Source organism: Equus caballus, chromosome 18, assembly GCF_041296265.1.
Source record: "Equus caballus isolate H_3958 breed thoroughbred chromosome 18, TB-T2T, whole genome shotgun sequence".
Taxonomy (NCBI): domain Eukaryota; kingdom Metazoa; phylum Chordata; class Mammalia; order Perissodactyla; family Equidae; genus Equus; species Equus caballus.
The window spans coordinates 46,733,659-46,757,091 of record NC_091701.1 but is presented as its reverse complement, the minus strand read 5'-3'; the positions used below and the strand labels follow the sequence as shown (position 1 = coordinate 46,757,091).

At 38.5% G+C, this 23,433-nt stretch overlaps 1 protein-coding gene across 2 annotated transcripts in view; it reads left to right on the top strand.

The window, feature by feature from the left end:
* Window positions 1-354: 354 nt before the first annotated feature.
* The window catches only part of TTC21B (tetratricopeptide repeat domain 21B), an 80,620-nt gene continuing 57,541 nt past the window's right edge, over window positions 355-23,433 (top strand). Inside the window, exons 1-6 of one of the 2 annotated variants that reach the window (XM_023623067.2) lie at window positions 355-666; window positions 4,569-4,698; window positions 4,789-4,899; window positions 8,055-8,221; window positions 10,673-10,795; window positions 19,413-19,570. In XM_023623067.2, coding sequence (XP_023478835.1) covers window positions 646-666; window positions 4,569-4,698; window positions 4,789-4,899; window positions 8,055-8,221; window positions 10,673-10,795; window positions 19,413-19,570 — 710 coding nt within the window. In that variant the 5' untranslated portion in view covers window positions 355-645. The remainder of the gene's footprint in view (window positions 667-4,568; window positions 4,699-4,788; window positions 4,900-8,054; window positions 8,222-10,672; window positions 10,796-19,412; window positions 19,571-23,433) is intronic. The other variant, XM_023623068.2, reaches the window with a different exon arrangement.

Sequence of the window (23,433 nt, the reverse complement as noted above, 5' to 3'; positions counted from 1 at the left end):
GCCTGCAAAGATGAGCCCAAGAAGCTCATTCCCTTTCTGTTAAGAACTTGTGATTTTTCTGCGCCACCTTGTGGCCATTATATAACTTCCACACGTAAAAGTTAAAGGTTTTTCTCTGAGCTGGTCAGGTCTTCAAATAGCCGCATTGCGGGAATCTGCCTCTACACAAACGGGCCGAAAATGGTGCCTTTCTTTGTAGCCAGTGATGAGAAGTGGACTTGCGTTCTTACCTACTCCCACTTCCACTCCCACTTCCTTTTTTCCTTAATTCCATATTCTCGGGCCCGCCCACCCACTCACCCACCCGCGGTCCTCCAAAGGCCGTTTCCCCGTTCGACCTCCTTTGACCGCCCCACTGTGCCATAGCTCCCTAGTCCCAATCCGCAGCCTTACTCCGGGGCCCCGCCCGCGCCTCCTCCCGCAATCCCTGCAGCGTCGGCCCGCCCCCTCGCGCTGGCAGCCAATGGCAGCGCGGCCCCGCCCCACCCCGGCCTCCAGCCCCGCCCGGGCCTGCCGCTCCTCCCAGCCGAGTCCCGGAGCGCGAGCGGGCGTGGGGCCTCCTCGGCTGAGCCCTGAGCCCCTGGCCCTGCTGCTGGACTGTGGCGGGCGCTCGCCCCGGAGGCCCGCGGGCCCGCCTCGGGGAGCATGGACTCGCAGGGGCTGAAGGTGAGCGGGCGGGGCCTGGACGAGGCTTGCTTCGCCGGGCGGCGAGGGGCTGGGGGGGCGTGGAGAGCGCGCGGGCCGACTTCGCGAGGCCGTTACGACCCCGCTGGGCCTTTGCCTCCCCGCGTCGCCGGGTGTCCCCGCCCGGCCATGGGGGCCTGGAGCCTGCATCCCCTGTTCTCCCTCCGGGACCCTGCTTTGCGATCGTGAGGTCTGGGGCAGCCTTCCCCAGCGCCCTGCTTCCCGAATTGCCCTTAGTGTGCTCGCCCCACTCTTGTTGTGTTTACTTTTTCTTTTGTGTCCTGTTTGCTTGGAGAACATGGTCAACGTAGGACACCTATCGCGCCTCCCGGCTGCGATTTTTAAGAACTTGCAGCAAACTAGTATCAGCTGCCCGGTTGGGCGTAAAAGAAGCAAAGGAAGATTATCTGAAAACAATTCAAGACCTACGCTTGAAAATGGAGGCGTCTTTATTTTAGGGTGATGGTCTTCTCTATTTGTTATCACTGATTCATACATTCAGAAAATATTTAATGACAGCCCACTTAAGAAATGCTGTGAAAACAAAGACATGAGGCTTGAAAATAAATTTCTTTTTAGGATGATGGTCTTCTCCATTCATTTGTTCACTGATTCACTCGTTGAGCGCATATTGATGGAGGGCTCACTGTGTGTCGGCTAGAAGCTGGACATAGAGATGAACAGGAGCGGTTTTACAGCCTTCACAGGTTTTATAGTCTAATGCTGGGAAAAAACCTTGATCAAATTAATTCAACAAATAGTTATGGAGCGCCTGTGTCTGGCACTGTTCTAAGCGCTGAATATAATATGCCCTGCAATAAGAAAACTGAGAAAAGCCCTCCCACTCTTAGAGCTTACATTTGAGCAAGGGGAGTCAATACTGTGTTAGATGGTGATAAGTGGATGGAAGACAATTTGGCAGCTATAGGAAGTGTTGGGGTGTTTTTTGTTTTTTTGCCTGTCTTTACTTTATCTTCCCGTGAAGCCGTGTCCCATCTCCTTAAATTTTTTTCATCGCTTTAAGTTTATCCTTTGCACTGCCGCCCAGATGAACTCTTTAGTAAAAATACTTTAATGCTAAAAAACATTATGTGGCTCCTCATCACTTAGACTAGAGGAGCAAATCCAAGTCCTTAATATGAAGCCCTTCTGGACCCTACCTTCCTTTCCAACCTCCTCATCCAATAATGTCTGTCTTACTTAAGATTCTAGAACAGCAAGTGACAAACTTTCTCTGTAAGGGCCAGATGGTGCGTATTTTAGGCTTTGGGGGCCATAGAATGTCTGTGGCATCTAATCCACCATTGTAGTGTGAAAGCAGCCATAGACAATACTTTAACAAATGAGCATGGCTTTGTTCCAATAAAACTTTGTTTATGGACACTAAAATTTGAATTTCATATAATCTTCACAGGTTATGAAATATTTTTATTCTTTTTTTTTGTGGTTTTTTTTCTCAACCATTTGAAAATGTACAAACCATTCTTAGCTGGCTGGCCATACTGAAACAGGCAGGAGGCCAGACATGGCCCACAGGCCATAGTTTGCCAACCCGTGTGCTAGAATATACAGTGACTTTTAGTCCTGTCTATTCCCACGCCATCCCTACTTTCACTGCTGATTTCTTATCTCCTTTGTTGCAGTTCCTCTGCCTGGCTAACTCGTGTGCTTTGCTCACGAATCATGGAAGGGGAAGGAAGAATGTGTATGTGTGTGGACGGGGAGTGAGGAGTTTGCAAATCAAGTCAGTTCTGAAGTCCTCCCCAAGAATCTTTCACTTCACTTTACTCTTCCATCCCACACCCCACCCTCATTCTCCCACATTCCCAAAGCAACATATAAACTCTTTTCTTGCATTTCCTACATTGTATTTCAGTTAGTCTTTAGATTCCAGTCTCATTTAAAAAACGTAAGCATTTCTGGGGCAAGAGCCATGCTTTAGTCATCTTCATGTTCATGGTACTTAGCCCAGTACCTGGCACTAGTAGGTGGTCAGTGAATGTCTGTTGGACTGAACAACCTAACCTGAACCAAGGTGGTGGTAATAGGTATGGAGAGTGGGAAGTAGATTAGAGAAACAGAAGAACCTACTAACTGGTTAGATGTAAGGGGTTGGGGCAGATGGGAATGGAGGATTCTGTAGCTCGATTTATGGCTTGGGTGGCAGGGGCAAATGGAAAGATGAATCTGAAGCTTAGATGAGACGTCTGGGCTGGACGCATGGTTTCTTATTTCATCAACATCTGGGTTTCAGAGGAACGTTTTTTTTTTTCCAGAATAGGAGTTTTACAGTATGATATAATTAATCCTCACAATGTAAACGACTAATAGCACTTTATAAATGAGTAAACTGAGGTGCTGTAAGATGACCAGAAGTTTGAAACCAGGCCTTTTTGCCTTCTAATCCATGTCCTTTTTGTGATTCCATGCTGTGGCCTTTCAGGAGAGTTAAAGGTGCTTAGTGACACTAAATGCTGGACAGAAGTCAAGTAAGATGATATTAAAAGTGTCCTCAGGAGCCGGCGCTGATGGCCTAGTGGTTCAAGTTCTACACAGTCCATTTTGGCTACCTAGGTTCGTTTCCCAGTCATGGAACCACACCACTCATTTGTTGGTAGCCATGTGGTGACAGCTGCTCAACAGAAAAACTAGAAAGACTTAAAACTAGAATATACAACTACGTACTGGACTTTGGGAAGAAAAGAAAAGAGAGAGAGGAAGATTGCCAACAGATGTTAGGTCAGGGCGAATCTTTCCAAGAAAAAAAAAAGCGTCCTTAGTTGTGGCAAACCAAGAAGTCATTTGTGACTTTCAGGAAGGGGCACTGGAGGAAAACTGCACTTTACTGAGATGTACTGTGGGGTCTTGGAGATGGAGTAGGGATCACGCTTTCAGTAAACGTGCCTGCAGGGAGGACTAGAGAGCAGTGAGCACAAAGAGGGAAGCCAAGTAAAAGTTACAAAGAATGTGTGCCTAACTCTGTTCTAGAGAAACATGTGGGCTGTAGCCTTCCAGAAACAGTAGACTGTAAGAGCGGTCCAGTCATTGTTATATTTTGATCCTGTCCATCAGTCATCATGCATATTTCTCGCTCCTGCCGAACCAGCTGTAGAGTGAGAGTAGGTGGGTATGGGATGGCCCAGATTGGTTTGTGGAAATGTATCAGATGCATCACAGCCATGGTGAATGTGTTTCCCTCTTTGATTAGGATAGCAACCGAACCTTAGCGATGATCCTGAGAAAAATGGTGTAAAGCGTAGACCCAATTAATCAGAACTTAGTATCTCCTGACAGTGGTTTTCTGCCTTGTAAAACTAAATAGTATAATTTTAAAAAAAGCTTACAGGTAGTAATTTCCACTAAAAATTGTTTAGATCATTTGTTGTTACTGGCAATTATTTGTTGTAGAACTCATAAAAAAACAAGATAACATTTGACAATAAATTGCAGAGTTTAATCTGTCATTACTTTGTAATGCTATAAAAACAAAATATATATTTTAAAAAGAAGTAAGATTTTTTAAAAGGTCTGGCAATGGAAGCGTCTTGTTCTTTTTTTGTTTATTCCTACTTTTTGTTTATTTTCTTGCTTTCTAAAACCTTTAAGAAAATGTGGGCAAGGAAAGAGGTGAAGGTAGCCTGACTTCAGGACAGTTATCAATTTAGAAAAAAAGATTGAAATGATTAGAAAACATTGGTTTTCTCTCCATTGTGCTCTGTATTCCTTATTAAGTGCTATCCTTTAACAATATTTTAAGGAACTTGGAAGAAAAAGAATCACATTATCTAGGGTTTAGATTATTAAAGATTTTGGACTAACATCTGCTTAGAGTATTTCAGAGCACCAGAATCTTTTCTTAATGTTTACTCTTTCTTTCCTTTTAGACTTTGATTAATTACTATTGTCAAGAGAGGTATTTCCATCATGTGTTGCTTGTTGCCAGTGAAGGCATGAAGAGGTATGGTAATGACCCAGTCTTCAGGTTTTATCATGCCTATGGTACATTGATGGAAGGTATGTGCTGATTGTTAAACATGTTCCATAAGTTTTAAATTCATATTTTGCACTAAGAACAATTTTTCACTTCATAATTTTGATTTTCAGGTAAAACTCAAGACGCTCTTCGAGAATTTGAGGCTATTAAAAATAAACAAGATGTATCACTTTGTTCTCTAATTGCACTGATATACGCCCATAAAATGAGTCCTAATCCAGGTATAGTATTTGAGCACAGTGCTTAGGACAATTTCTCCTACTCAGTTCATTTTTTTCTCACTTACCTTAGCATTCAGTTCGGTCACACTCTATTATATATTGTCTATAGATACTATTTGTGTCATATTTGTTTTATCTTCCTGACAATATTATAAATTCATCAAGCACAATGAATCTGTGTTTTATATTCCTTGTATCATATGGCAGAAGTTTCATGAGTATAGAGGGATTGTCTGAATTAATATAAAGGTGAATGTATATTAGCAGTTGTTAAACCGAAATAAAGGACAGCTCAAAACAGGTATATACGTAAATTGCTCTGCAACAGCCAACTTTACAACTTGGTATATGCAAATATATAGCTATATGCAGTTTATCTTTTCTACTGTATCTTAATCTTCTTAAAGGCCTTTACATCCCCCAAGGGGGCTAGCTCTTGGAAGATACTCAGTGAATTTTTATCCAGCAGTAGGATGAGAAGGAACTTTAGATCTGGCCTGGTGGCATAGTGGTTAAGTTCACGTGCTTTGCTTTGGTGGCCTGGGGTTCACGACCCAGATCCTGGGCGCAGACCTAGCGCCGCTCGTCAAGCTGCACTGTGGTGGTGTCTCACATAAAATAGAGGAAGATTGGGACAGGTGTTCACTCAGCAGCAATCTTCCTCACACAAAAAAGGAACTTTATGAATAAACCAGCAATTAAAGTTGTGTGAGCTGTCTTAATATAGAGTGTATCTTAAAGGCTGTGGCACGAGAATATCAAAATTATAGGTAATAAAGAAGAAATAGCACTGTGTTCTTTTGTATATATCCAGTAATAGCTAATGGCCTTGTAAATATAGATCTTGTTTCAAATAATTAGACAATAAGCAAATGTCATAGTATGGTTTTTTAAACATTAGAAAACAATTTTTTCTTAAGCAAAGTGTGACAGGCCTCCTTCACTCCATATGCACATATCAATAAAAAGTTACTTAAAACATTAATATGTTTAGCAAGTACACAAATCTAACAACTAGATGCTTTCTGTGAGGGACGGTGTCAGATACTGTTAGAAGATATAAAAGAATTCTAAGAAGTGATTTGTGACATCAAAGTTGTAATCTAGGTGAGAAAACAAAATGTAAAAACCACAAAGATTAAATTCTAATGTTACTACTAAGTAAAATGATAAGAAATAAAACAAATGAGCCCATAATTAATTGAAAATGGTATGTGATATTGATCCATAGGAATAGGCTAGGAAGTCTTTGAGGAAGATGGGGACTTTATCTAGTCTTTGAAGAACGGCTGGGATTTGAATATAAAGCGTCATTGTCAAAGAGAAGAAATTGATGGGCAAATACATGGAAGTGGTTCAGGATTAGACGCTTCTGTGGATCCCCTTTCTCTGTGCTCAAGCAAGAGTGTGTTTAGCTGGAGTAGAGAATTTGCATGGGAGAGCTGTAGTCAGTAAGTCTGAAAACAAATGCAATTAGTACAAAATATTTTCTTTCTAGAGTGAAATTTTCATTTAATTGGTTATTCTCAACAGTGTTGGTTCTGTTGGGAAATGTGATTTCCAGGACGCTGAAAAGATGGAGGTAGACATATTGTTTAGAGACACCTGAGTATTGACTGTACTTTCTACAATAGATGATGCTCAGTGAACTTGAGTTCAGGAGGGGCCCGGATGTCTGACAGTATTGCCTAGGAAAGGCCTAGGTTGTTAGTGTACATTCTTCCTGAATGCTGATGTAAGCCCTGATTATAAAAGGGCTGTGATGCAGTAAGAACTTGAGCTGATATCTGACGAGACCCAGCTTTGTGCACAGTGTCATAGTTAACTGACGCCCCATTAGGGACTTGACAGAAATCTGGGCAGGAAGGTACAGTGACTGCTCCTACCCTGATACAGTCTGTTTGTGTATCATGACTGCTTAGGAGAATTTCTAAAGGTGTTCAAGTGGGTTGTTGGGGGCGGGGCAGAAGGGATCTTCTTGCCAAGCAGTCTGTAGCCCTCCAGAAACAATTCTGTTTCCTAAACTCATAAAGTTGCACCCTGGTAATTCCACATTTAAATTTATATTTGTATCGTTAGAGTTAAAAGAAAGAGTCACACACCTCGGAGCATTTCTGGAAAGGTAAAGTCTATTAGAATCACGGCCTTCAACTTCAACATTTCTTCTTCCTTATTGCATAACTGATCCTGATTCTGATTTGATCCAGGATTTAGATCTGACATTTGTGTCCCAGCACATACTCATATATAACAGATTTAATAGAAGTGATTAGAGTTATTAGAAGTAGGCCATCTGTTTAAGGGGACTATCGAGGAGTCAGTATTAGCCTATGTAAGTAACAGTAATTGTACTAGCTTTTCACTGGCTTGTGACAGTAGTCTGACATGTTTATATACTTTAAAATTATATTAGGGAGTCAGGTAATTTGAGTTCTAGTCCAGAATCTGTCCCTAATAATTGTATCATATTAGAATCATTAGTAATTTTTCGGGTCTTATTATTAAAGAAACTTGCATATATAGCCTTTACGTCTTGGAAATAACGTAAACTGTAGAGCTCTAGTGTGCATTATGGGGGTTGATAACCACAAGTGGCTGTTGAGCACTTGAAATGTGTCTAGTTTGAGGAACTGAATTTTAAAGTTAATTTAATTATAATTAATTTACTTTTAAATTTAAAACATTGTTGACTCAGTTATTAGAAAACAAGTTTTGTTTGGAACAACAAGTATATGAATCTGCTTTTTCAACTATAAATTTATGAAATCTAAGTACAGATCAAGTGTTTCTGAAGAAAATTTAGTATCTAATTGAGATGTGCTTTGTGTAAAATACATACCAGATTTTCAAGATTTAGTAAGAAGGAAAAAAAAGTATCTCATTAATAATTTTCATGTCAATTTTGTGTTGAAATGATAATTTGGATATATTGGGTTAAATAAAATGTATTATTAGAATTAATTTTACTTGTTTCTTTTTACTTTGATGTGGCTAATAGGAAATTTTAAATTACACATGTGGCTTGTGGTTTATTTCTGTTTGACAGTGCTGATACAGAGAAAAGAAATATAGTCTCTGTTCTGTTAATCCTCTGACATTTTATAAACACTTGATCTAGAATTTAGTTTTCATTTAGTGTCTTTTTGCTCTCCCAGATAGAGAAGCTATTCTGGAGTCAGATGCCAAAGTGAAGGAGCAACGTAAAGGAGCTGGACCAAAAGCTTTGTACCACGCAGGCTTATTTTTATGGCATGTTGGTCACCATGATAAGGCGAGAGAATATATTGACAGAATGATCAAAATGTCAAATGGTAGTAAAGAGGTAGCTGGTTTTCTTGTTTTGAAATAATAACATTAAAGGAAACTTATTTATATATTCAATAATATCTGCTATTTAAATCTTTGTTATTGCCACCTCTAGTCTCACTTTATAAATAACAGCTTTATTTTAATATTTTATTTTGTAAAATTGTGATTCTCTGAGGTCGTTTATTTTTATACTGTTTATTAACTCTTGGAAAGATCGCTTCCTGGTTCCTTCCCTCCCTTCCTTCCTTGTCTCTTTCCTTCCTTCCCTGTGGTTATCTTTATTGAACTGCTCTAGATAGATGACACCATTATTTGCACTGTTAATAATACAAAGATAAGGAATATGTCCTCTTTGCTGTCATGAATGGATCATCTGGTTGTAGCATAGAGCACTTGCCCAGCTACAGTTGTCAGAAAGTTTGCAAATGGTATGAGAGAGGTGTGATGACAGTGTGCAGGAAAATAATAGTTGACAATTTCTTGCTCACTTACTTTGTGCTAGGCACTATTTTAAATACTTAAGGAGTGATCACATTTATAAATGTTAGGAGGATGAGGAAGAATTTCTTGAAGGTAGTAGCATTTGAGCTAAAACCTAAAGGATGGCTACCATTTCCATAGGTAAAGATTATGGAAAAGGGAAGTAGAGACTCCCAAGGTGGGAAATAAAGGAAATGAGCAAAACAAGGAGCCGTGTTGGGTCTGGGTATGGTGAGAAGCTCACATTTGACGGGAACACAGGCTACGTAGATGAAGAGGTTGGAAGAAAGGCTTGGAAAGGTGGAGTGGGGCAAATTGAAGGATTATAATGGCTAGGTACAAAGATTTGTATCTAATGTGAAGGTATTGAGAGGTTATTGAAGATTTTTAGTTATGGTAGCGATATTATTAGAGTGCAAATTCAGAAGATTCATTTAACGATGGTTTATAAGATGAACTGACCTGGGGAGAAGCTAAAATGCAACCAAAAAATGGTAGTACTTTCTGGCAGAAGGTTTTGAGGGCCTACACTAAAATACTGTACAGTGGCTACGAGTTTGAGAGTTATTAAATACCCACAAGACTTGTCAGCTGACTAGAAAGAGTGGGGGGAAGGTATGGAGGTGTCAGATATCAGGATGTCTCTCTGAAGCTTTAAGCTTGGACAATTCAGAGACCAGTTGACATGAATAGAAAATACGTTGGGCTGAGAAGGTAGTCCTGGAGGGAGGTGATATATTTGGCTTAAAACATGCTGTATTTCAGGCCCTCACAGAATAGTGAGTTGGAGAGAGGAGACGAACTTTTGGAAAAAGAAGAAAAAGTTTAGAAGTACTGGACTAGAAATAAAGTTTGGGAATCATCCACAGAGACAATAGTTGAAACAGTTCAAGTAGGGAGCCTGATCTAGTGAGTAGAAATAGCATTGTTGTAGTATTCTTATCTGTCTTTTCAGGTGAAATACAGGGGGTAAATATAATCTTAGTTAAAGATTTGTAAATTTATGAATTATCCTAGAAATTTTTTGATAGAAGAGTGGGTTTTACAGTTTATTATCTGACGTTAAAAAGGAAAATAATTGGGCTAGCCCCGTGGCCAAGTGGTTAAGTTTGTGCTCTCCTCTTTGGCGGCCCAGGATGTCGCTGGTTTGGATCCTGGGTGTGGACATGGCACTGTTCGTCAGACCACATTGAGGTGCTGTCCCACATGCCACAGCTAGAAGGACCCACAACTAAGATACACAACTATGTACTGGGGGGATTTGGGGAGAAAAAGCAGAAAAGGAAAAAAACCCCAAGAAGACTGACAGCAGTTGTTAGCTCAGGTGCCAATCTTTAAAAAAAAAAGAAAAAGAAAAATAATCAACCTGTATCCATCTTATTTCCAATCTTGTAAACCTTGTGGCCCATTGACTCACTAACATTTCTGAAGGTAAACGTACATGACTTGTTCAGTTTTTAATTTCTGAGCCCATTTATCTGTTCACTTGAAATTTACTGGACTAGCCCCAGAGATTATGGAGATAGTTGCCAAATTATCTCAATTTTTAATGTGTATGAAGCAAGCCACTTCTGTCTTTCCGTCTTAGTTCATTTGGTCTGTTTGCCCAAAAAGAGGTAGCAAATTCTTACTTATATTTTTAATTACGTGTTTAACAATTATTAATAGTAATTTACCAGCAAAGTCTCAGATAAGAGTTGTGGTTAGTTAGCGTTAATGGAATATTTGACAAGCTTCTTAATATTGAGCAAGTAGTGATCTTAGAGGCTGAAATTCATAATAAACTATAGTTCCCAAGACTCTAGGCTGGCAAGGGTTTGAAAGTTATTTTACTGCACAGAGTTTTATTGTTCAGAACATTATTTGATAAAATATTTTTTATTACTAATTGCAAAAAAACAATGACATTAGATTTTCCTCCTTCATCAACATGTATTTCATTTCTAAAGAAATGGAGGTATGATTAGAGTTATTCGTTTTACAGGGACAGGTTTTGAGAGCATGGCTTGATATTACAAGAGGAAAAGAACCCTATACTAAAAAAGCACTAAGGTATTTTGAAGAAGGATTACAAGATGGAAATGACATTTTTGCTCTACTGGGTAAGGTGAGTTGGAGTTAGGGTAAATCAATTATGTTTTCAAATTTATTTATAATATATTTGAAACCCAATGAAACTAAGTACTCAAAAAAGATATTAAGTTTCATGTTACTTTTATCAATTCTTATCTGTAGGAGGGTCTTTCATTTGTGTCGGACAATGAACAGTAAACTAAAGAAATGTATTCCATGTCAAATTCCTTAATCCTGGGTAGGTGTCGTTGTCGTCGTTGTCGTCGTCGTCGTTTTGTATGCTACTTACACAGCAAACATTTCTTGTATGTCTAATATGTGCAGGGCATTGCTCTAGATGCTAGGGATGCCCTGAGCAAGATGAAATCTCTTGCTTCTATGGAGCTTGTATTCTACTGGTGGAGACAGACAATAAACAAAATAAATGAATTGTATAGTATATTAGAAAGTGATAGGTACATTGGGAAAATAAATCCGGGAAAGGGAGAGAAGTAGAACTGGGATAGGAACTTGTAATTTTAAGTAATACGGTCAGAGGAAGTGATGTTAGAGCAAAGCCTTATGGGAGATGAGGGTTAAAGCCTTTCCCAGGGGGCAGGCCATACAAGTAGAGGATATAAATTCAGATACCTTAAGCCATGTTCAAGGCATTGCAGGGAGTCTAGGAGACTAAGGCAGAATGAAGAAGAGAAAGAAGTGAAGGCTAGAGGGAAAGAAGGTGGGCATGGGGGGATGAGGAGAGGCAGGGCTGATTCTGCAAAGCCTTGGGCTTTTACTTTGAATCAGATAGATAGGCACCCAATGAAAAGAGAAATAACACAATCCGACCTACATTATGAGGCATGAGCAATTGACAGAGACATTAGAAATCATTGGTGGCTGGAAATATTTAATTTGGATCCTTTCCTTTCTTTGATGCCTTCTAAAACTTTAAACATTTTAAAAAAAATTTTCGATTCAGCAAAAAGAAATTAAATTTATATGTTAGAAAAAGTGTATTAGATAAGCAGTAATTTGGGGAGACTAAAAAAAAAAGAAAGAGAGAAATAGTGTCTTGGCTGTTGTTAATGTCTCCGTATCACCCTTGTCGATTTCTGTGGCTAGTGAGCTTGTTCAGATTTTTGCCACCAGTCGGTCTAATATTCAGGCTGATTGGACTCCAGTTTTACCTACTGGTGCGGCTAAAGGAATTGAGCATTTAGCAAGTTTTTAAAAAAAGTTTTTCTTGATCATTTCACACCTCTCTATTCCTTAAAGAAAAGCTAATTGATAATCTTGTAAGATAGGGCTATTTAAGGTGTTAATGTAAGCAGCTTAAGAGGGATTTACCTTTTTCCTCCTATACTTAAGGTTGGTGTAAATTCTTTTTCTCATATAGCCATTCCAATTAAGTATTTATTTTTCAGTTAATTCAACAGGAAGGTTACATTAGTCTAATTCCAGCTAGGAATGATATGAACCAGATACATAGCAAATTTAGTTTTGCTTACTTTGGTATGGTGCATTCATATGGGAGGTGGGCTATGGAAGTATTAGGTGGGGACACATGTAATGTCTTTTAGCATGATTTTTTTTTTAATTGAGGTCATAATAGTTTATAACATTGTGAAATTTCACTTGTACATTATTATTTGTCAGTCACAATATATATATGCACCTCTTTACCCCTTATGCCCACCTCCCCACCCCCTACCCCTCTGGTAACCGCTAATCTGTTCTCTTTGTCCATGTATTTTTTTATCTGTTGCATGTGAGTGAAATCACATGACGTTTGTCTTTCTCTGTCTGGCTTATTTCACTTAACATAATACCCTCAAAGTCCATCCATGTTGTTGCAAATAGGTCAATTTTGTCTTTTCTATGGTTGAGTAGTATTCCATTTTATATATATATACCATATCCTCTTTATCCATTCATCAGGCAGTGAGCACTTGGGTTGCTTCCACGTCTTGGCTGCTGTGAATAATGCTGCAATGAACATAAGGATGCATAAGTCACTTTGAATTGTTGATTTCAAGTTTTTTGGATAAATACCCAGTAGTAGGATAGCTGGGTTGTATGGTATTTCTATTTTTAAGTTTTTGAGAAATCTCCATAGCGTTTTCCACAGTGGCTGCACCAGTTTGCATTCCCACCAGCAGTGTTCCCTTTTCTCCGCATCCTCTCCAGCATTTGTTGTTTTCAGTTTTGGTAGTTACAGCCATTCTAACAGGTGTAAGGTGATATCTCATTGTAGTTTTGATTTGCATTTCCCTAGTGATTAGTGATGTTGAACATATTTTCATGTGCCTGTTGGCTGTCTGTATATCTTCTTTGGAAAAATGTGTGTTCATATCCTCTGCCTATTTTTTTATCTGTTTGTTTGTTTTTTTGTTGTTGAATTGTATGAATTCTTAACATATTTTGGAGATTAATCCCTTGTCAGATATATTATTTGCAAATATTTTCTCCCAGTTGGTGGATTGTTGTTTCGTTTTGTTCCTGATTTTCTTTGCCTTGCAGAAGCTCTTTCCTTTGATGAAGTCCCATTTGTTTATTTTTTCTTTTGTTTCCCTTGCCCAAGTACACGTGGTATTCGAAAAGATCCTTCTACGACTGATGTCAAAGAGTGTACTGCCTATATTTTCTTGTAGGAGTTTTATGGTTTCACATCTTACCTTCAAGTCTTAAGCATTTTGAGTTGATTTTTGTGAATAGCAAAGGATAATGGTCTACTTTCATTCTTTTGCTATCTTTGGCTGTCCAGTTTTCCCAGCACCATTTATGGAAGAGACTTTCCTCTCTCCATTGTATGTTCTTATCTCCTTTGTCGAAGATTAGCTGTCTGTAGATGTGTGGTTTTATTTCTGGGCTCTCAATTCTGTTCCACTGATCTGTGTGTCTGTTTTTGTACCAGTACCATGCTGTTTCGATTACTATAGCTTTGTAGTATATTTTGAAGTCAGGGATTGTGGAATGCCTCCAGCTTTGTTTTTTTAATCTAGGGATTGCTTTAGCTATTTGGGATCTTTTCTTGCCCCATATGAATTTTAGGATTCTTTGTTCTATTTCTGTGAAGAATGTCCCTGGGATTCTGATTGGGATTACATTACATCTGTAGATTGCTCTAGCTAGTATGGACATTTTAATTATATTTATTCTTCTAATCCATGTACATGGAATTTCTTTATGTCATCATCAATTTCTTTCAATAATGTCTTATAGTTTTCATTGTATAAGTCTTTCACCTTCTTGGTTAAATTTATTCCTAGATATTTTATTCTTTTTGTTGTGATTATAAATGAGATTGTATTCTTGAGTTCTCTTTCTGTTAGTTCATTATTAGAGTACAGAAATGCAACTGATTTTTCTAAGTTGATTTTGTACCCTGCAACTTTGCTGTAGCTGTTGATTATTTCTAATAGTTTTCCGATAGATTCCTTAGGGTTTTCTGTATATAAAATCATGTTGTCTGTAAACAGTGGGAGTGTCACTTCTTCATTGCCAATTTTCCTCTTACTTGTTTTTCTTGCCTAATTACTCTGGCCAAAACTTTCAGTACTATGGTGAATAGGAGCGGGGAGAGTGGGCACCATTGTCTTGTTTTCAGAGGGATGGCTTTCGGTTCTTCCTCATTGAGTATGATGTTGTCTGTGGGTTTGTCACATATGGCCTTTATTATGTTGAGGTGCTTTCCTTCTCTGTCAGTTTTATTGAGACTTTTTATCATAAATGGATGTTGCATTTGTCAAATGCTTTGTCTGCATCTATTGAGATGATCCTGTGGTTTTTATTCCTTATTTTATTAATGTGGAGTATCACATTGATTGATTTGTGCATTTTTAACTATCCCTGTGTCCCTGGTATAAATCCGACTTGATCGTGGCGTATGATTCTTTTAATGTGTTTGGTTTGCCAATATTTTGTTGAGGATTTTTGCATTTATGTTCATCAGTGATGTTGGTGTGTAATTTTTCTTCTTTGTGTTGTACTTGTCTGGCATTGGGATCAGGCTGATGCTGGCCTCATAAAATGTGTTAGGAAGTGTTCTGTCATCTTCAATTTTTTGAAATAGTTTGAGAAGGATAGGTACTCAGTCTTTGAATGTTTGGTAGACTTCTCCTGAGAAGCTGTCTGGTCCTGGACTTTTTTGGGGGGGAAGGTTTTTGATTACTGTTTCAATGTCTTTATTTGTGGTTGTCTATTCAGATTCTCTATTTCTTTTTGATTCAGTTTTGGGAGGTTGTATGAGTCTAAGAATTTATCCATTCCTTCTATATATAGTTTTTCATATAGTTTTTCATAGTATTCTCTTATAATCCTTTGTATTTCTGTGGTATCTGTTGTAATTTCTCCTCTTTCATTTCTAATTTTATTTGTGTCCTCTCTCTTTTTTAATTAGTGAATCTGGCTGAGGGTTTATCAATTTTGTTTATCTTCTCAAAGAACCAGCTCTTTGTTTCATTGGTCCTTTCTACAGTTTTTCTTATTTCAATTTCGTTTATTTCTGCTCTAATTTTTAGTATTTTTCTCCTTCTGCTGACTTAGGTCTTTATTTGTTCTTCTTTTTCTAGTTCTGTTAAGTCTAGTTTAAGATTGCTTATGTGAGATTTTTCTTGTTTGTTAGGATGAGCCTGTATTGCTATGGATTTCCCTCTCAGGACTGCTTTTGCTGCATCCCATATGAGTTGGTATGGTGTAGTTTCATTTTCATTTGTCTCTGGATATTTTCTGATTTCTCCTTTAATTACTTCAATGATCCATTGGTTGTTCAGTAGCATGTTGTTTAGTGTCCACATATTTGTCACTTTCCCATTGTATTTTCTTGTAGTTGATTTCTAGTTTCATAGCATTATGGTTGGAAAAGATGCTTGATATGATTTCAATCTTCTTAAATTGTTTTGAGGCCTACTTTGGTCTATCTTTGAGAATGTTCCATGAGCACTTGAGAAGATTATATGTATTCTGCTGTTTTTGCATGGAATGTTCTATATATATCTGTTAGGTCCATCTGGTCTAGTTTTTCATTTAATTCTACTATTTCCTTTTGAAATGGTGGACTTTCTGTCTGGATGATCTATCCATTGATGTAAGTTGGATGTTAAGGTCCCCTACTGTTATTGTGTTGCTGTTAATATCTCCTTTTAGGTCAACTAATAGTTGCTTTATGTAGTTGGTGCTCTTGTGTTAGGTGCATATATATTTAGAAGTGGTATGTCCTCTTGGTAGAGTGTCCCTTTTATCATTATATACTGCCCCTCTTTGTCTCTCATTGACTTTTTTATCTTCAAAGTCTACTCTGGTGTAAGTATGGCAACACCTGCTTTCTTTTGTTTGGCATTAGCTTGGAGTATCGTCTTGTATCCCTTCACTCGGAGCTTGTGTTTATCTTTAGAGCTGAGATGTGTTTCCTGGAAGGAGCATATTGTTGGGTCTTGTTTTTCAATCCATCTGGCCACTCTGTGTATTTGATTGGAAAATTCAATCCATTTACATTTAGAGTGATTATTGATATATGAGGGCTTAATGCTGCCATTTTATCACTTGTTTTCCAGTTGTTCTGTATTTCCCTTGTTTCTCATCCTGTGTATTTCGGACTGCCAATTCAGTTTGATGGTTCTCTATGATGGTTTTCTCATTATTTATCATTTGTGTCTCTGTTCTCATTTTTTGTTTAGTGGTTACCATGAAGTTTGTATAAAAGATCCCATAGATGAGCTAGTCCATTTTCTGATAGCCTCTTGTTTCCTTAGTCTAAGCAGGTTACATCCCTTTCCTCTCCCCTAAGTTATTGTTGTCACAACTTACTCTGTTTTGTGTTGTGAGATTCTGGTTAAAATGAAGTGATTATAGTTAATTTTGATGTTTTCCTTTCCATTATCCTTAATGTTCTTATTAAGTGTTTGCTAACCTGTTCTGATAAAGAGCTGCAGTTTTCTGATTTTGTCTGCCTAATTATCTCCTTGCTCAAGGATTTGTAAACCCTTTCCTTTTTTTTCCAGGCATGAAGTCCTTCTTGATCATTCCTTCTGGGGAGGGGGGCTTGTGGCAGTGAACTCCCTCAGCTTTTGTTTATCTGGGAAAGTTTCTATTTCTCCATCATATTTGAAGACTACTCTTTTGGATAGAGTATTCTTGGCTGAAAGTTTTTGTCTTTCAGAATTTTGAATATATCATTCCACACTCTCCTAGCCTGTAAGATTTCTGCTCAGAAATCTGCTGAAAGCCTGATAGGTTATTTCTTCTGCCTTGCTGCCCTTAATATTTTTTTGTTTGTCATTGACTTTTGCCAGTTTTACTACTATTTGCCTTGGAGAAGGTCTTTTTACATTCATGTAGTTAGGAGTTCTATTAGCTTCTTTTATGTGTAGTTCCAGCTCTTTCCCCACGTTTGGGAAGTTCTAAGCTATTATTTCTTTGAACAAGCTCTCTGCTCCTTTCTCCTTCTCTTCTCCCTCTTGGATACCTATACTCCTTATGTTGCATTTTGTAATTGAGTTGGATGTTTCTTGGAGAATTTCATTTCTTGTTAATCTTAGTTCTCTCTCCATCTGAAGTATTTCTATATTTCTGTCCTCTAAATTGCTAATTCTGTCCTCAGTAATATGAGCTCTGTTATTTAAGGACTCCAAATTTTTCTGTATCTCTCATTGTGTTTTTCATCTCCACCATTTCTGATTGGTTTTTCTTTATAGTTTCAATCTCTTTTGTGAAGAATTCCATCTGTTCATTAATTTTATCCCTGATTTCATTGAACTGTCTTGTCGAGTTTTCTTGTAACTCATTGAGGTTTTTTATGACAGCTATTTTGAATTCTCTGTCATTTAGATTATAAATTTCTGTGCCTCCAGGATTGATTTCTGGCTGCTTCTCAGAAAGCATCCAGAAAGTTTTTCTTCTGGTCTGGAGTATTAATATACCTCTTCATACTACTTGATGGGCTGGATTTGTGCCTATGCATAGTGGTAGTATCTGGTTGCAGATTCCACCTGCAGCCACTAGGGGGCAGGAGGGGCAGGAGCTGTGTATTCTGAGCCTGCCGCAATCCCTGGCAGCTGTGCCTGTCCTTTGGAAGCTACACTGACTGGGCCCCTTTGTGTTTGCACACTCACTCCTGCTGCTTTACAAATGTATGTGTGTGCAGGCACTCTGGCAGGGGTACCTTGCTCTGGGCAACTGCCCAAGCTGGTGTGCCAGGCGTGGGGAGGGGCACTCTGTTTCACGTGCACAATCCTGGGGGTACTCCCACTCTGCAGTGGCACTCTGCTTTCCTAGTGTGCTCAACTTGCTGAGGACACCCCCGTGATTGCTTAGCCTCCTTGGTATGGAGCTTTCCCGTGGGCTGGGAAGCAATTCTGAGAGCAAAGGCATTCCACAAAGGATAGCCTCTTACCCCCCTTCTCAGAGCCGTGTGCAGTCCTGCACCCTAGGTCTCTGCTGTTGGGGGAGGGAGAGAAGATCCCCTTGCCTCCTTCCACTGCCTCCTGGGGCTCCAGCACCTCCCCCTTCAGACATATGGCTGCGTAGATCTCTCAGATGTCTGTTGTGTTGTGTGACTGTCCTCTGTTAGTTTATGAGTGTCTTTTTCTTAGGGGGAGAGTCTAAGGGAAGAGCTCACTCTGCCATGATGCTGACATCACTCCTGTTCTGATTTTGTTATTTTATATTATCAACTATTTAGTCATATGTAATTAAAAACAATTACCTACATTGATCTTTTTGCTATTATGGTCAAGTATTGAGAGATTTATTTTGACATAGTCAGTGACATCTTTGGGTGGTTCTCATACTTTCCTTTAATTATATGGGAATATAATCTCAAACTGATTTCAGGAATATATTGCTGTTCTGTTGTACATCTGTTGAGACTGGATACTCATTTTGAACTGAGATGTTCCCATACATGCATATATATCACCATTAGAGACAACCAAACTATTATATTGTAAATGATATCCCTTCCTGTCAGTAAATTTAGGTCCACAAATCTATATAATCACTTTTAATAGCCGCTTAAAATTTTTTTTTAATCAATATGGTCTAATTATATCTTGTGTGGACATTTTGGGTTATTTTTATTTTTTCTATTATAAAATAATTCTGCCATAAATATAATCTGTATGCTTCTTTGTGGTCTTATCCAATTATTTTTTTAAGATAATTCCTAGAAGTGACAATGTTGAAGTAGAGGGAGTTGCTTGAACTTTATTTTGCTTATTCTTTAAAACCTTAGCTGCTTTAGTGTGAAAGTAAATTTTTTAAAAGATACAAAATCTCTTTGTTTTAGATGCTATTTGCAAATATCCAGGAAATATTTTATTTTAAAAAGGTAATTTTTCTGTTCTAAAGAGAAACATTCTTTATTTTGTGTTGTTTCCAAAAACTTTTTAAAATAATTTTATCCTGTAACCATGTTTCTCAAGTACTTAAAAGAGGAATTAAAACAAAATCACTTATATAAAGTATCTTTTCATTCTGTGATGTTTTAAAATTTTATTTTGATAAAACTTTTCTTCTCATTATAGAAATGATGACTGTTCCTTACGGAAAACTCAGAAATCAAAAATATGTGACATGTTAAACACTTGTGTTCTACCTATTTTAGGATGACTGTTGTGAGAACCTTGGTATACATGATCGCAGTTTTGATGTCAATTTCTTTCTCCCATTAGGCACAGTGCCTTGAGATGCGCCAGAATTATTCAGGTGCTCTGGAGACTGTGAACCAGATAATCATGAGCTTTCCAAGTTTCCTTCCTGCTTTTGTAAAGAAAATGAAACTTCAACTAGCCTTACAGGATTGGGATCAGACGGTTGAGACAGCACAGAGGTTGAGTAAAAAATATAACACAAATACCTTTGGATCTGGTTATAATTTTGAGAAAAAAAATATATGTGAATATTTTTATCATAAGATTTTTTCAAATTTGATTTTAACAAACAGTGTAGAATTAAGGGAAAACTTCATATTGTGTTGTTTTTAAAAACTGTATTTATTGGGGCTGGACTGGTGGTGTAGTGGTTAAGTTTGTGTGCTCCACTTCAGCGGCCCAGGGTTTGCGGATTCAGATCCTGGGTGCAGACCTACGCACTGCTCATCAAGCCATGCTGTGGCGGTGTCCCACATACAAAACACAAGATGATTGGCTCAGATGTTTGCTCAGGGACAATCTTCCTCACCAAACCCCCTGCCCCGCAAACTGAATTTATTGATTTACATAAATATCTGAGTACCAGTTTTAAGACAGACACTCTTTCTTGCAAACATACAAATATCCCTGCCCTCGTGAAGTTTGTATTCAAATGAGAGGAACCATATAATAAGCAGAACAAATGAGAAATCATGTAGTGTGCTGGAAAGTTATAAGTGCTATGGAGAGAAGATAAAGCAGGAAAGTGAAATAGGGAGTGGAGGGAGGGGGCTCAATGTTATGGGATGGTCAGGGAAGGCCTCATGGAGAAGATGGCATTTGAGCAAAGGGAGCAAACCATGCAGATATCTGGGAGAAGACTTTGCAGAAAGAAGGAAAAGTTAGTGTGAAGAGCCTGAGGCAAGAATATGTGTCACATGTTTGAGGAGTGGGAAGGAGTAAGATGATTATGCTGTGAAGTCAGAATGGAAGGGTGGGAGGGAGCCAGGGTGCCAGGTCATGAAAGGTTTTGTGAGCCATTATAATGATTTTGGTTTTTCTTCTCAAGAGTGGGAATTGGAGAGTTCCCTCTCCTTCCTTCCCTCACTCTTTCTTCTTCTCCCTTCCTCCCCAACCCCTTTTTCTTGCTGTTTTTTAAGTTAAAGAAACCAGTATTTTATCCTGTCTGTTTTCTGTGATAAGATTTTTTTTTTTTTTGAGGAATATTAGTCCTGAGCTAACATTTGCTGCCAATCCTCCTCTTTTGGCTGAGGAAGGCTGGCCCTGAGCTAACATCCATGCCCATCTTCCTCCATTTTATATGTGAGATGCCTGCCACAGCATGGCTTGCCAAGGGGTGCCATGTCCGCACCTGGGATCCGAACCGGCGAACCCCAGGCCACCAAAGTGGAACGTGAGCACCCAACCATTGTGCCACTGTGGCACCGCCTCTGTGATACAAATTTTATTGATTGTCTGCCATATGCCGTATAACATGTTGCTTATCCTCTGTATTGTAAATTGGTAGTGGATCTAGAGGCTTGGTTAGATTCATGTTCAATTTTTATTTTTTTTGGTGGCAATTTCTTCATAAGTAGTGAAGTGTTCTTCCATCAAAGGGACATAATCTCTGCTTGTGCTTCTTTTTGTGATATTAGCAGCTCAATACCTGGGTGCTTGGTTTAGGATTGCAATATGATTATGTCGTTCTTCATTTCTTCGCTGAAATATTTCTATAAAGAAAAATTTCAAATCTGCTGATTGGTTATCTAGTGTTATACATTATATAAGAAAATGGGATAAATGCTTGAGTGTTTTTCATTTACAGGTTTTAAAAAATGAAAAGTTCCCTAGCATCCTCCAATAGTAATGATTAATAGTTTGGGTTTCTTGTTTATATGACATGGATTAAACTTGAGTATTTCTAACTGTTTTGGTTATTATAATTGTTCAAATTGTCTCATCTTTGGCCGTTAGTAGCCTCTTCAAGTTTGTTCTTAAGTCCTTTGGACATGATTTAATAGTCTTTGATAGTTTTCTTGCTGTTTCGTATGGCAAGATATACCAGGGTCATTTTTTGTATTTACTGCCCCAAATAGTTATCAGCCATTGTCCAGGACAATCTAATGACTTTTAGTAGGAGATAATATTTGGAGGCCACAATTTGGGCACTAGTAACTATTTGATGTTTATATTTTTCCAGATTTCTTTTCTAGGTACCGTGTGTGTATGTATGTGTGTTTGTGTTATCTATATAACATATAAAAATATGTGTATATATTTTGGAAGGCGTTTGTAAAATAAGAAATAAACTTGTTATATAGTTTTAAGCTTGATTTTTCTTTAACTTAGTATTTCATGGATATCCATTCACATGGATATATGTAAATATTTATTAACAACGAATACCATTCCATAAAGTGTGCCTACAAATAGTTTATTTAATCTTTCCCCATTGGTAGGCATTTAGGCTGTTTCCAGTTTTTCGTTCGTCTGAATATTACAGTGAACACACCCATATACACACACGCCGTTAGACACATAGAGGAGTATTTCTGGAGGATGGTTTCTCAAATGAGGGATTACTGAATCAAAGTGTATTGTATTTGTTAGGTTAGGCTAAGCCCTTATAAAAATAGATCTAAACATATAACGGTTTAATACAACAGCTTTTTTTTTGTTAGATGTAGCTGTTCTGGTGAGTGTTAGAGTTGAGTAGGCAGCCCTCCTCCACACTGTCGTTAAAGGGCTTAGGCTCTTTCCATCTTGCAACTCTGCTGTTTCCTAAGACCTCGTGACACTGGTATCCACCTGGTAGGAGGGGAGAGTGTGGAGGACTCATTCCACTTTTCTTAAAAGCCCAGGCCCAGAAATAGCGTATATTGCTTCATCTCATATGGGCCACATCTAACTCCAAAGACGGCTGGGTAATGTTGGCTAGCTGTGTTCCCAAGCAGATGAGAGAGAACGGATCTGAGCAAACATCACAGTCTCTTCCTCGGGTATATACATGTGAGATTTTGATAGACACTGCCAAATTGTTCTCCTAAGAAGTTATACTGTTATACTTCCATCAATAGTCTATTGAATGCCCCTCCTGCTGTCCTCACCAAATCTAGCTGTTATCAGTGTGTGGGTTTTTTTAAACAATCCAGTAAAGTAAGAACGATACCTTATTTTTATTTTCATTGCCTTGATCATGTTGATACCGAGCATCTTTTTAATGCTAAAAGCAATTTTTTTTTCTTATTGATACCTTTATGGCAAGTTCTCCATCATATTGTTTCTTTTTTGATAATTTTCTTGGCTCTTCTTTTGCAGTTGATTGTCACAATTAACTTATTACCTGGGGCCGGCTAGTGGCATAGTGGTTAAGTGGGTGCACTCTGCTTCCACGGCCTGGGGTTCACAGGTTTTGATCCTGAGCGTGGACTTATACACTGCTCATCAAGCCATGCTGCAGTGCTGTCCCACAAACAAAGTAGGGGAAGATTGGCACAGATCTTAGCTCAGGGACAATCTTCCTCACCAAAAATAAAAAAGAAACATTCTAAGATTTTGGTTTGAATTGCATTAAATCTATAGATTATTTGGGGTGAATTTCTTTCTAACCCTAAATGATTATTATCATCAGGCAGCTATTAGTGCATAGCAAACAACTACAGATCTCAGGAGACGAGAATAAGCACCCATTTCTCACTTTTGTGTGGGTTATCTAGGGTCGGCTGATCTAGACCAGGCTTGGCTGGGGCCCAGCTTCACATTTCAGATCCAGCTGGGTGGGTATGGCACCCTATTGCACTTTGGGCTCTGGTCAGCCCTAGGGTATTCTTCCCTGGGCTCAAGCCGAAAAGGAGCAGCTACCCACAGGAAGCTGTCCTCATGGTAACAGCAGAGATGGAAGAGAACAAACAGAAATATGTGATGCCCCTCTGAAACTTAGGTGTGGCACACTGCCACTCCTGTGCACATTCCACTGGCCACTATAAGAAAAATGTCTCAGTCCATAGTCAAGGAGAAATAAAGTAAAATTCAGCTTTTGTAGGAGTTGCTGCTCAGTTAC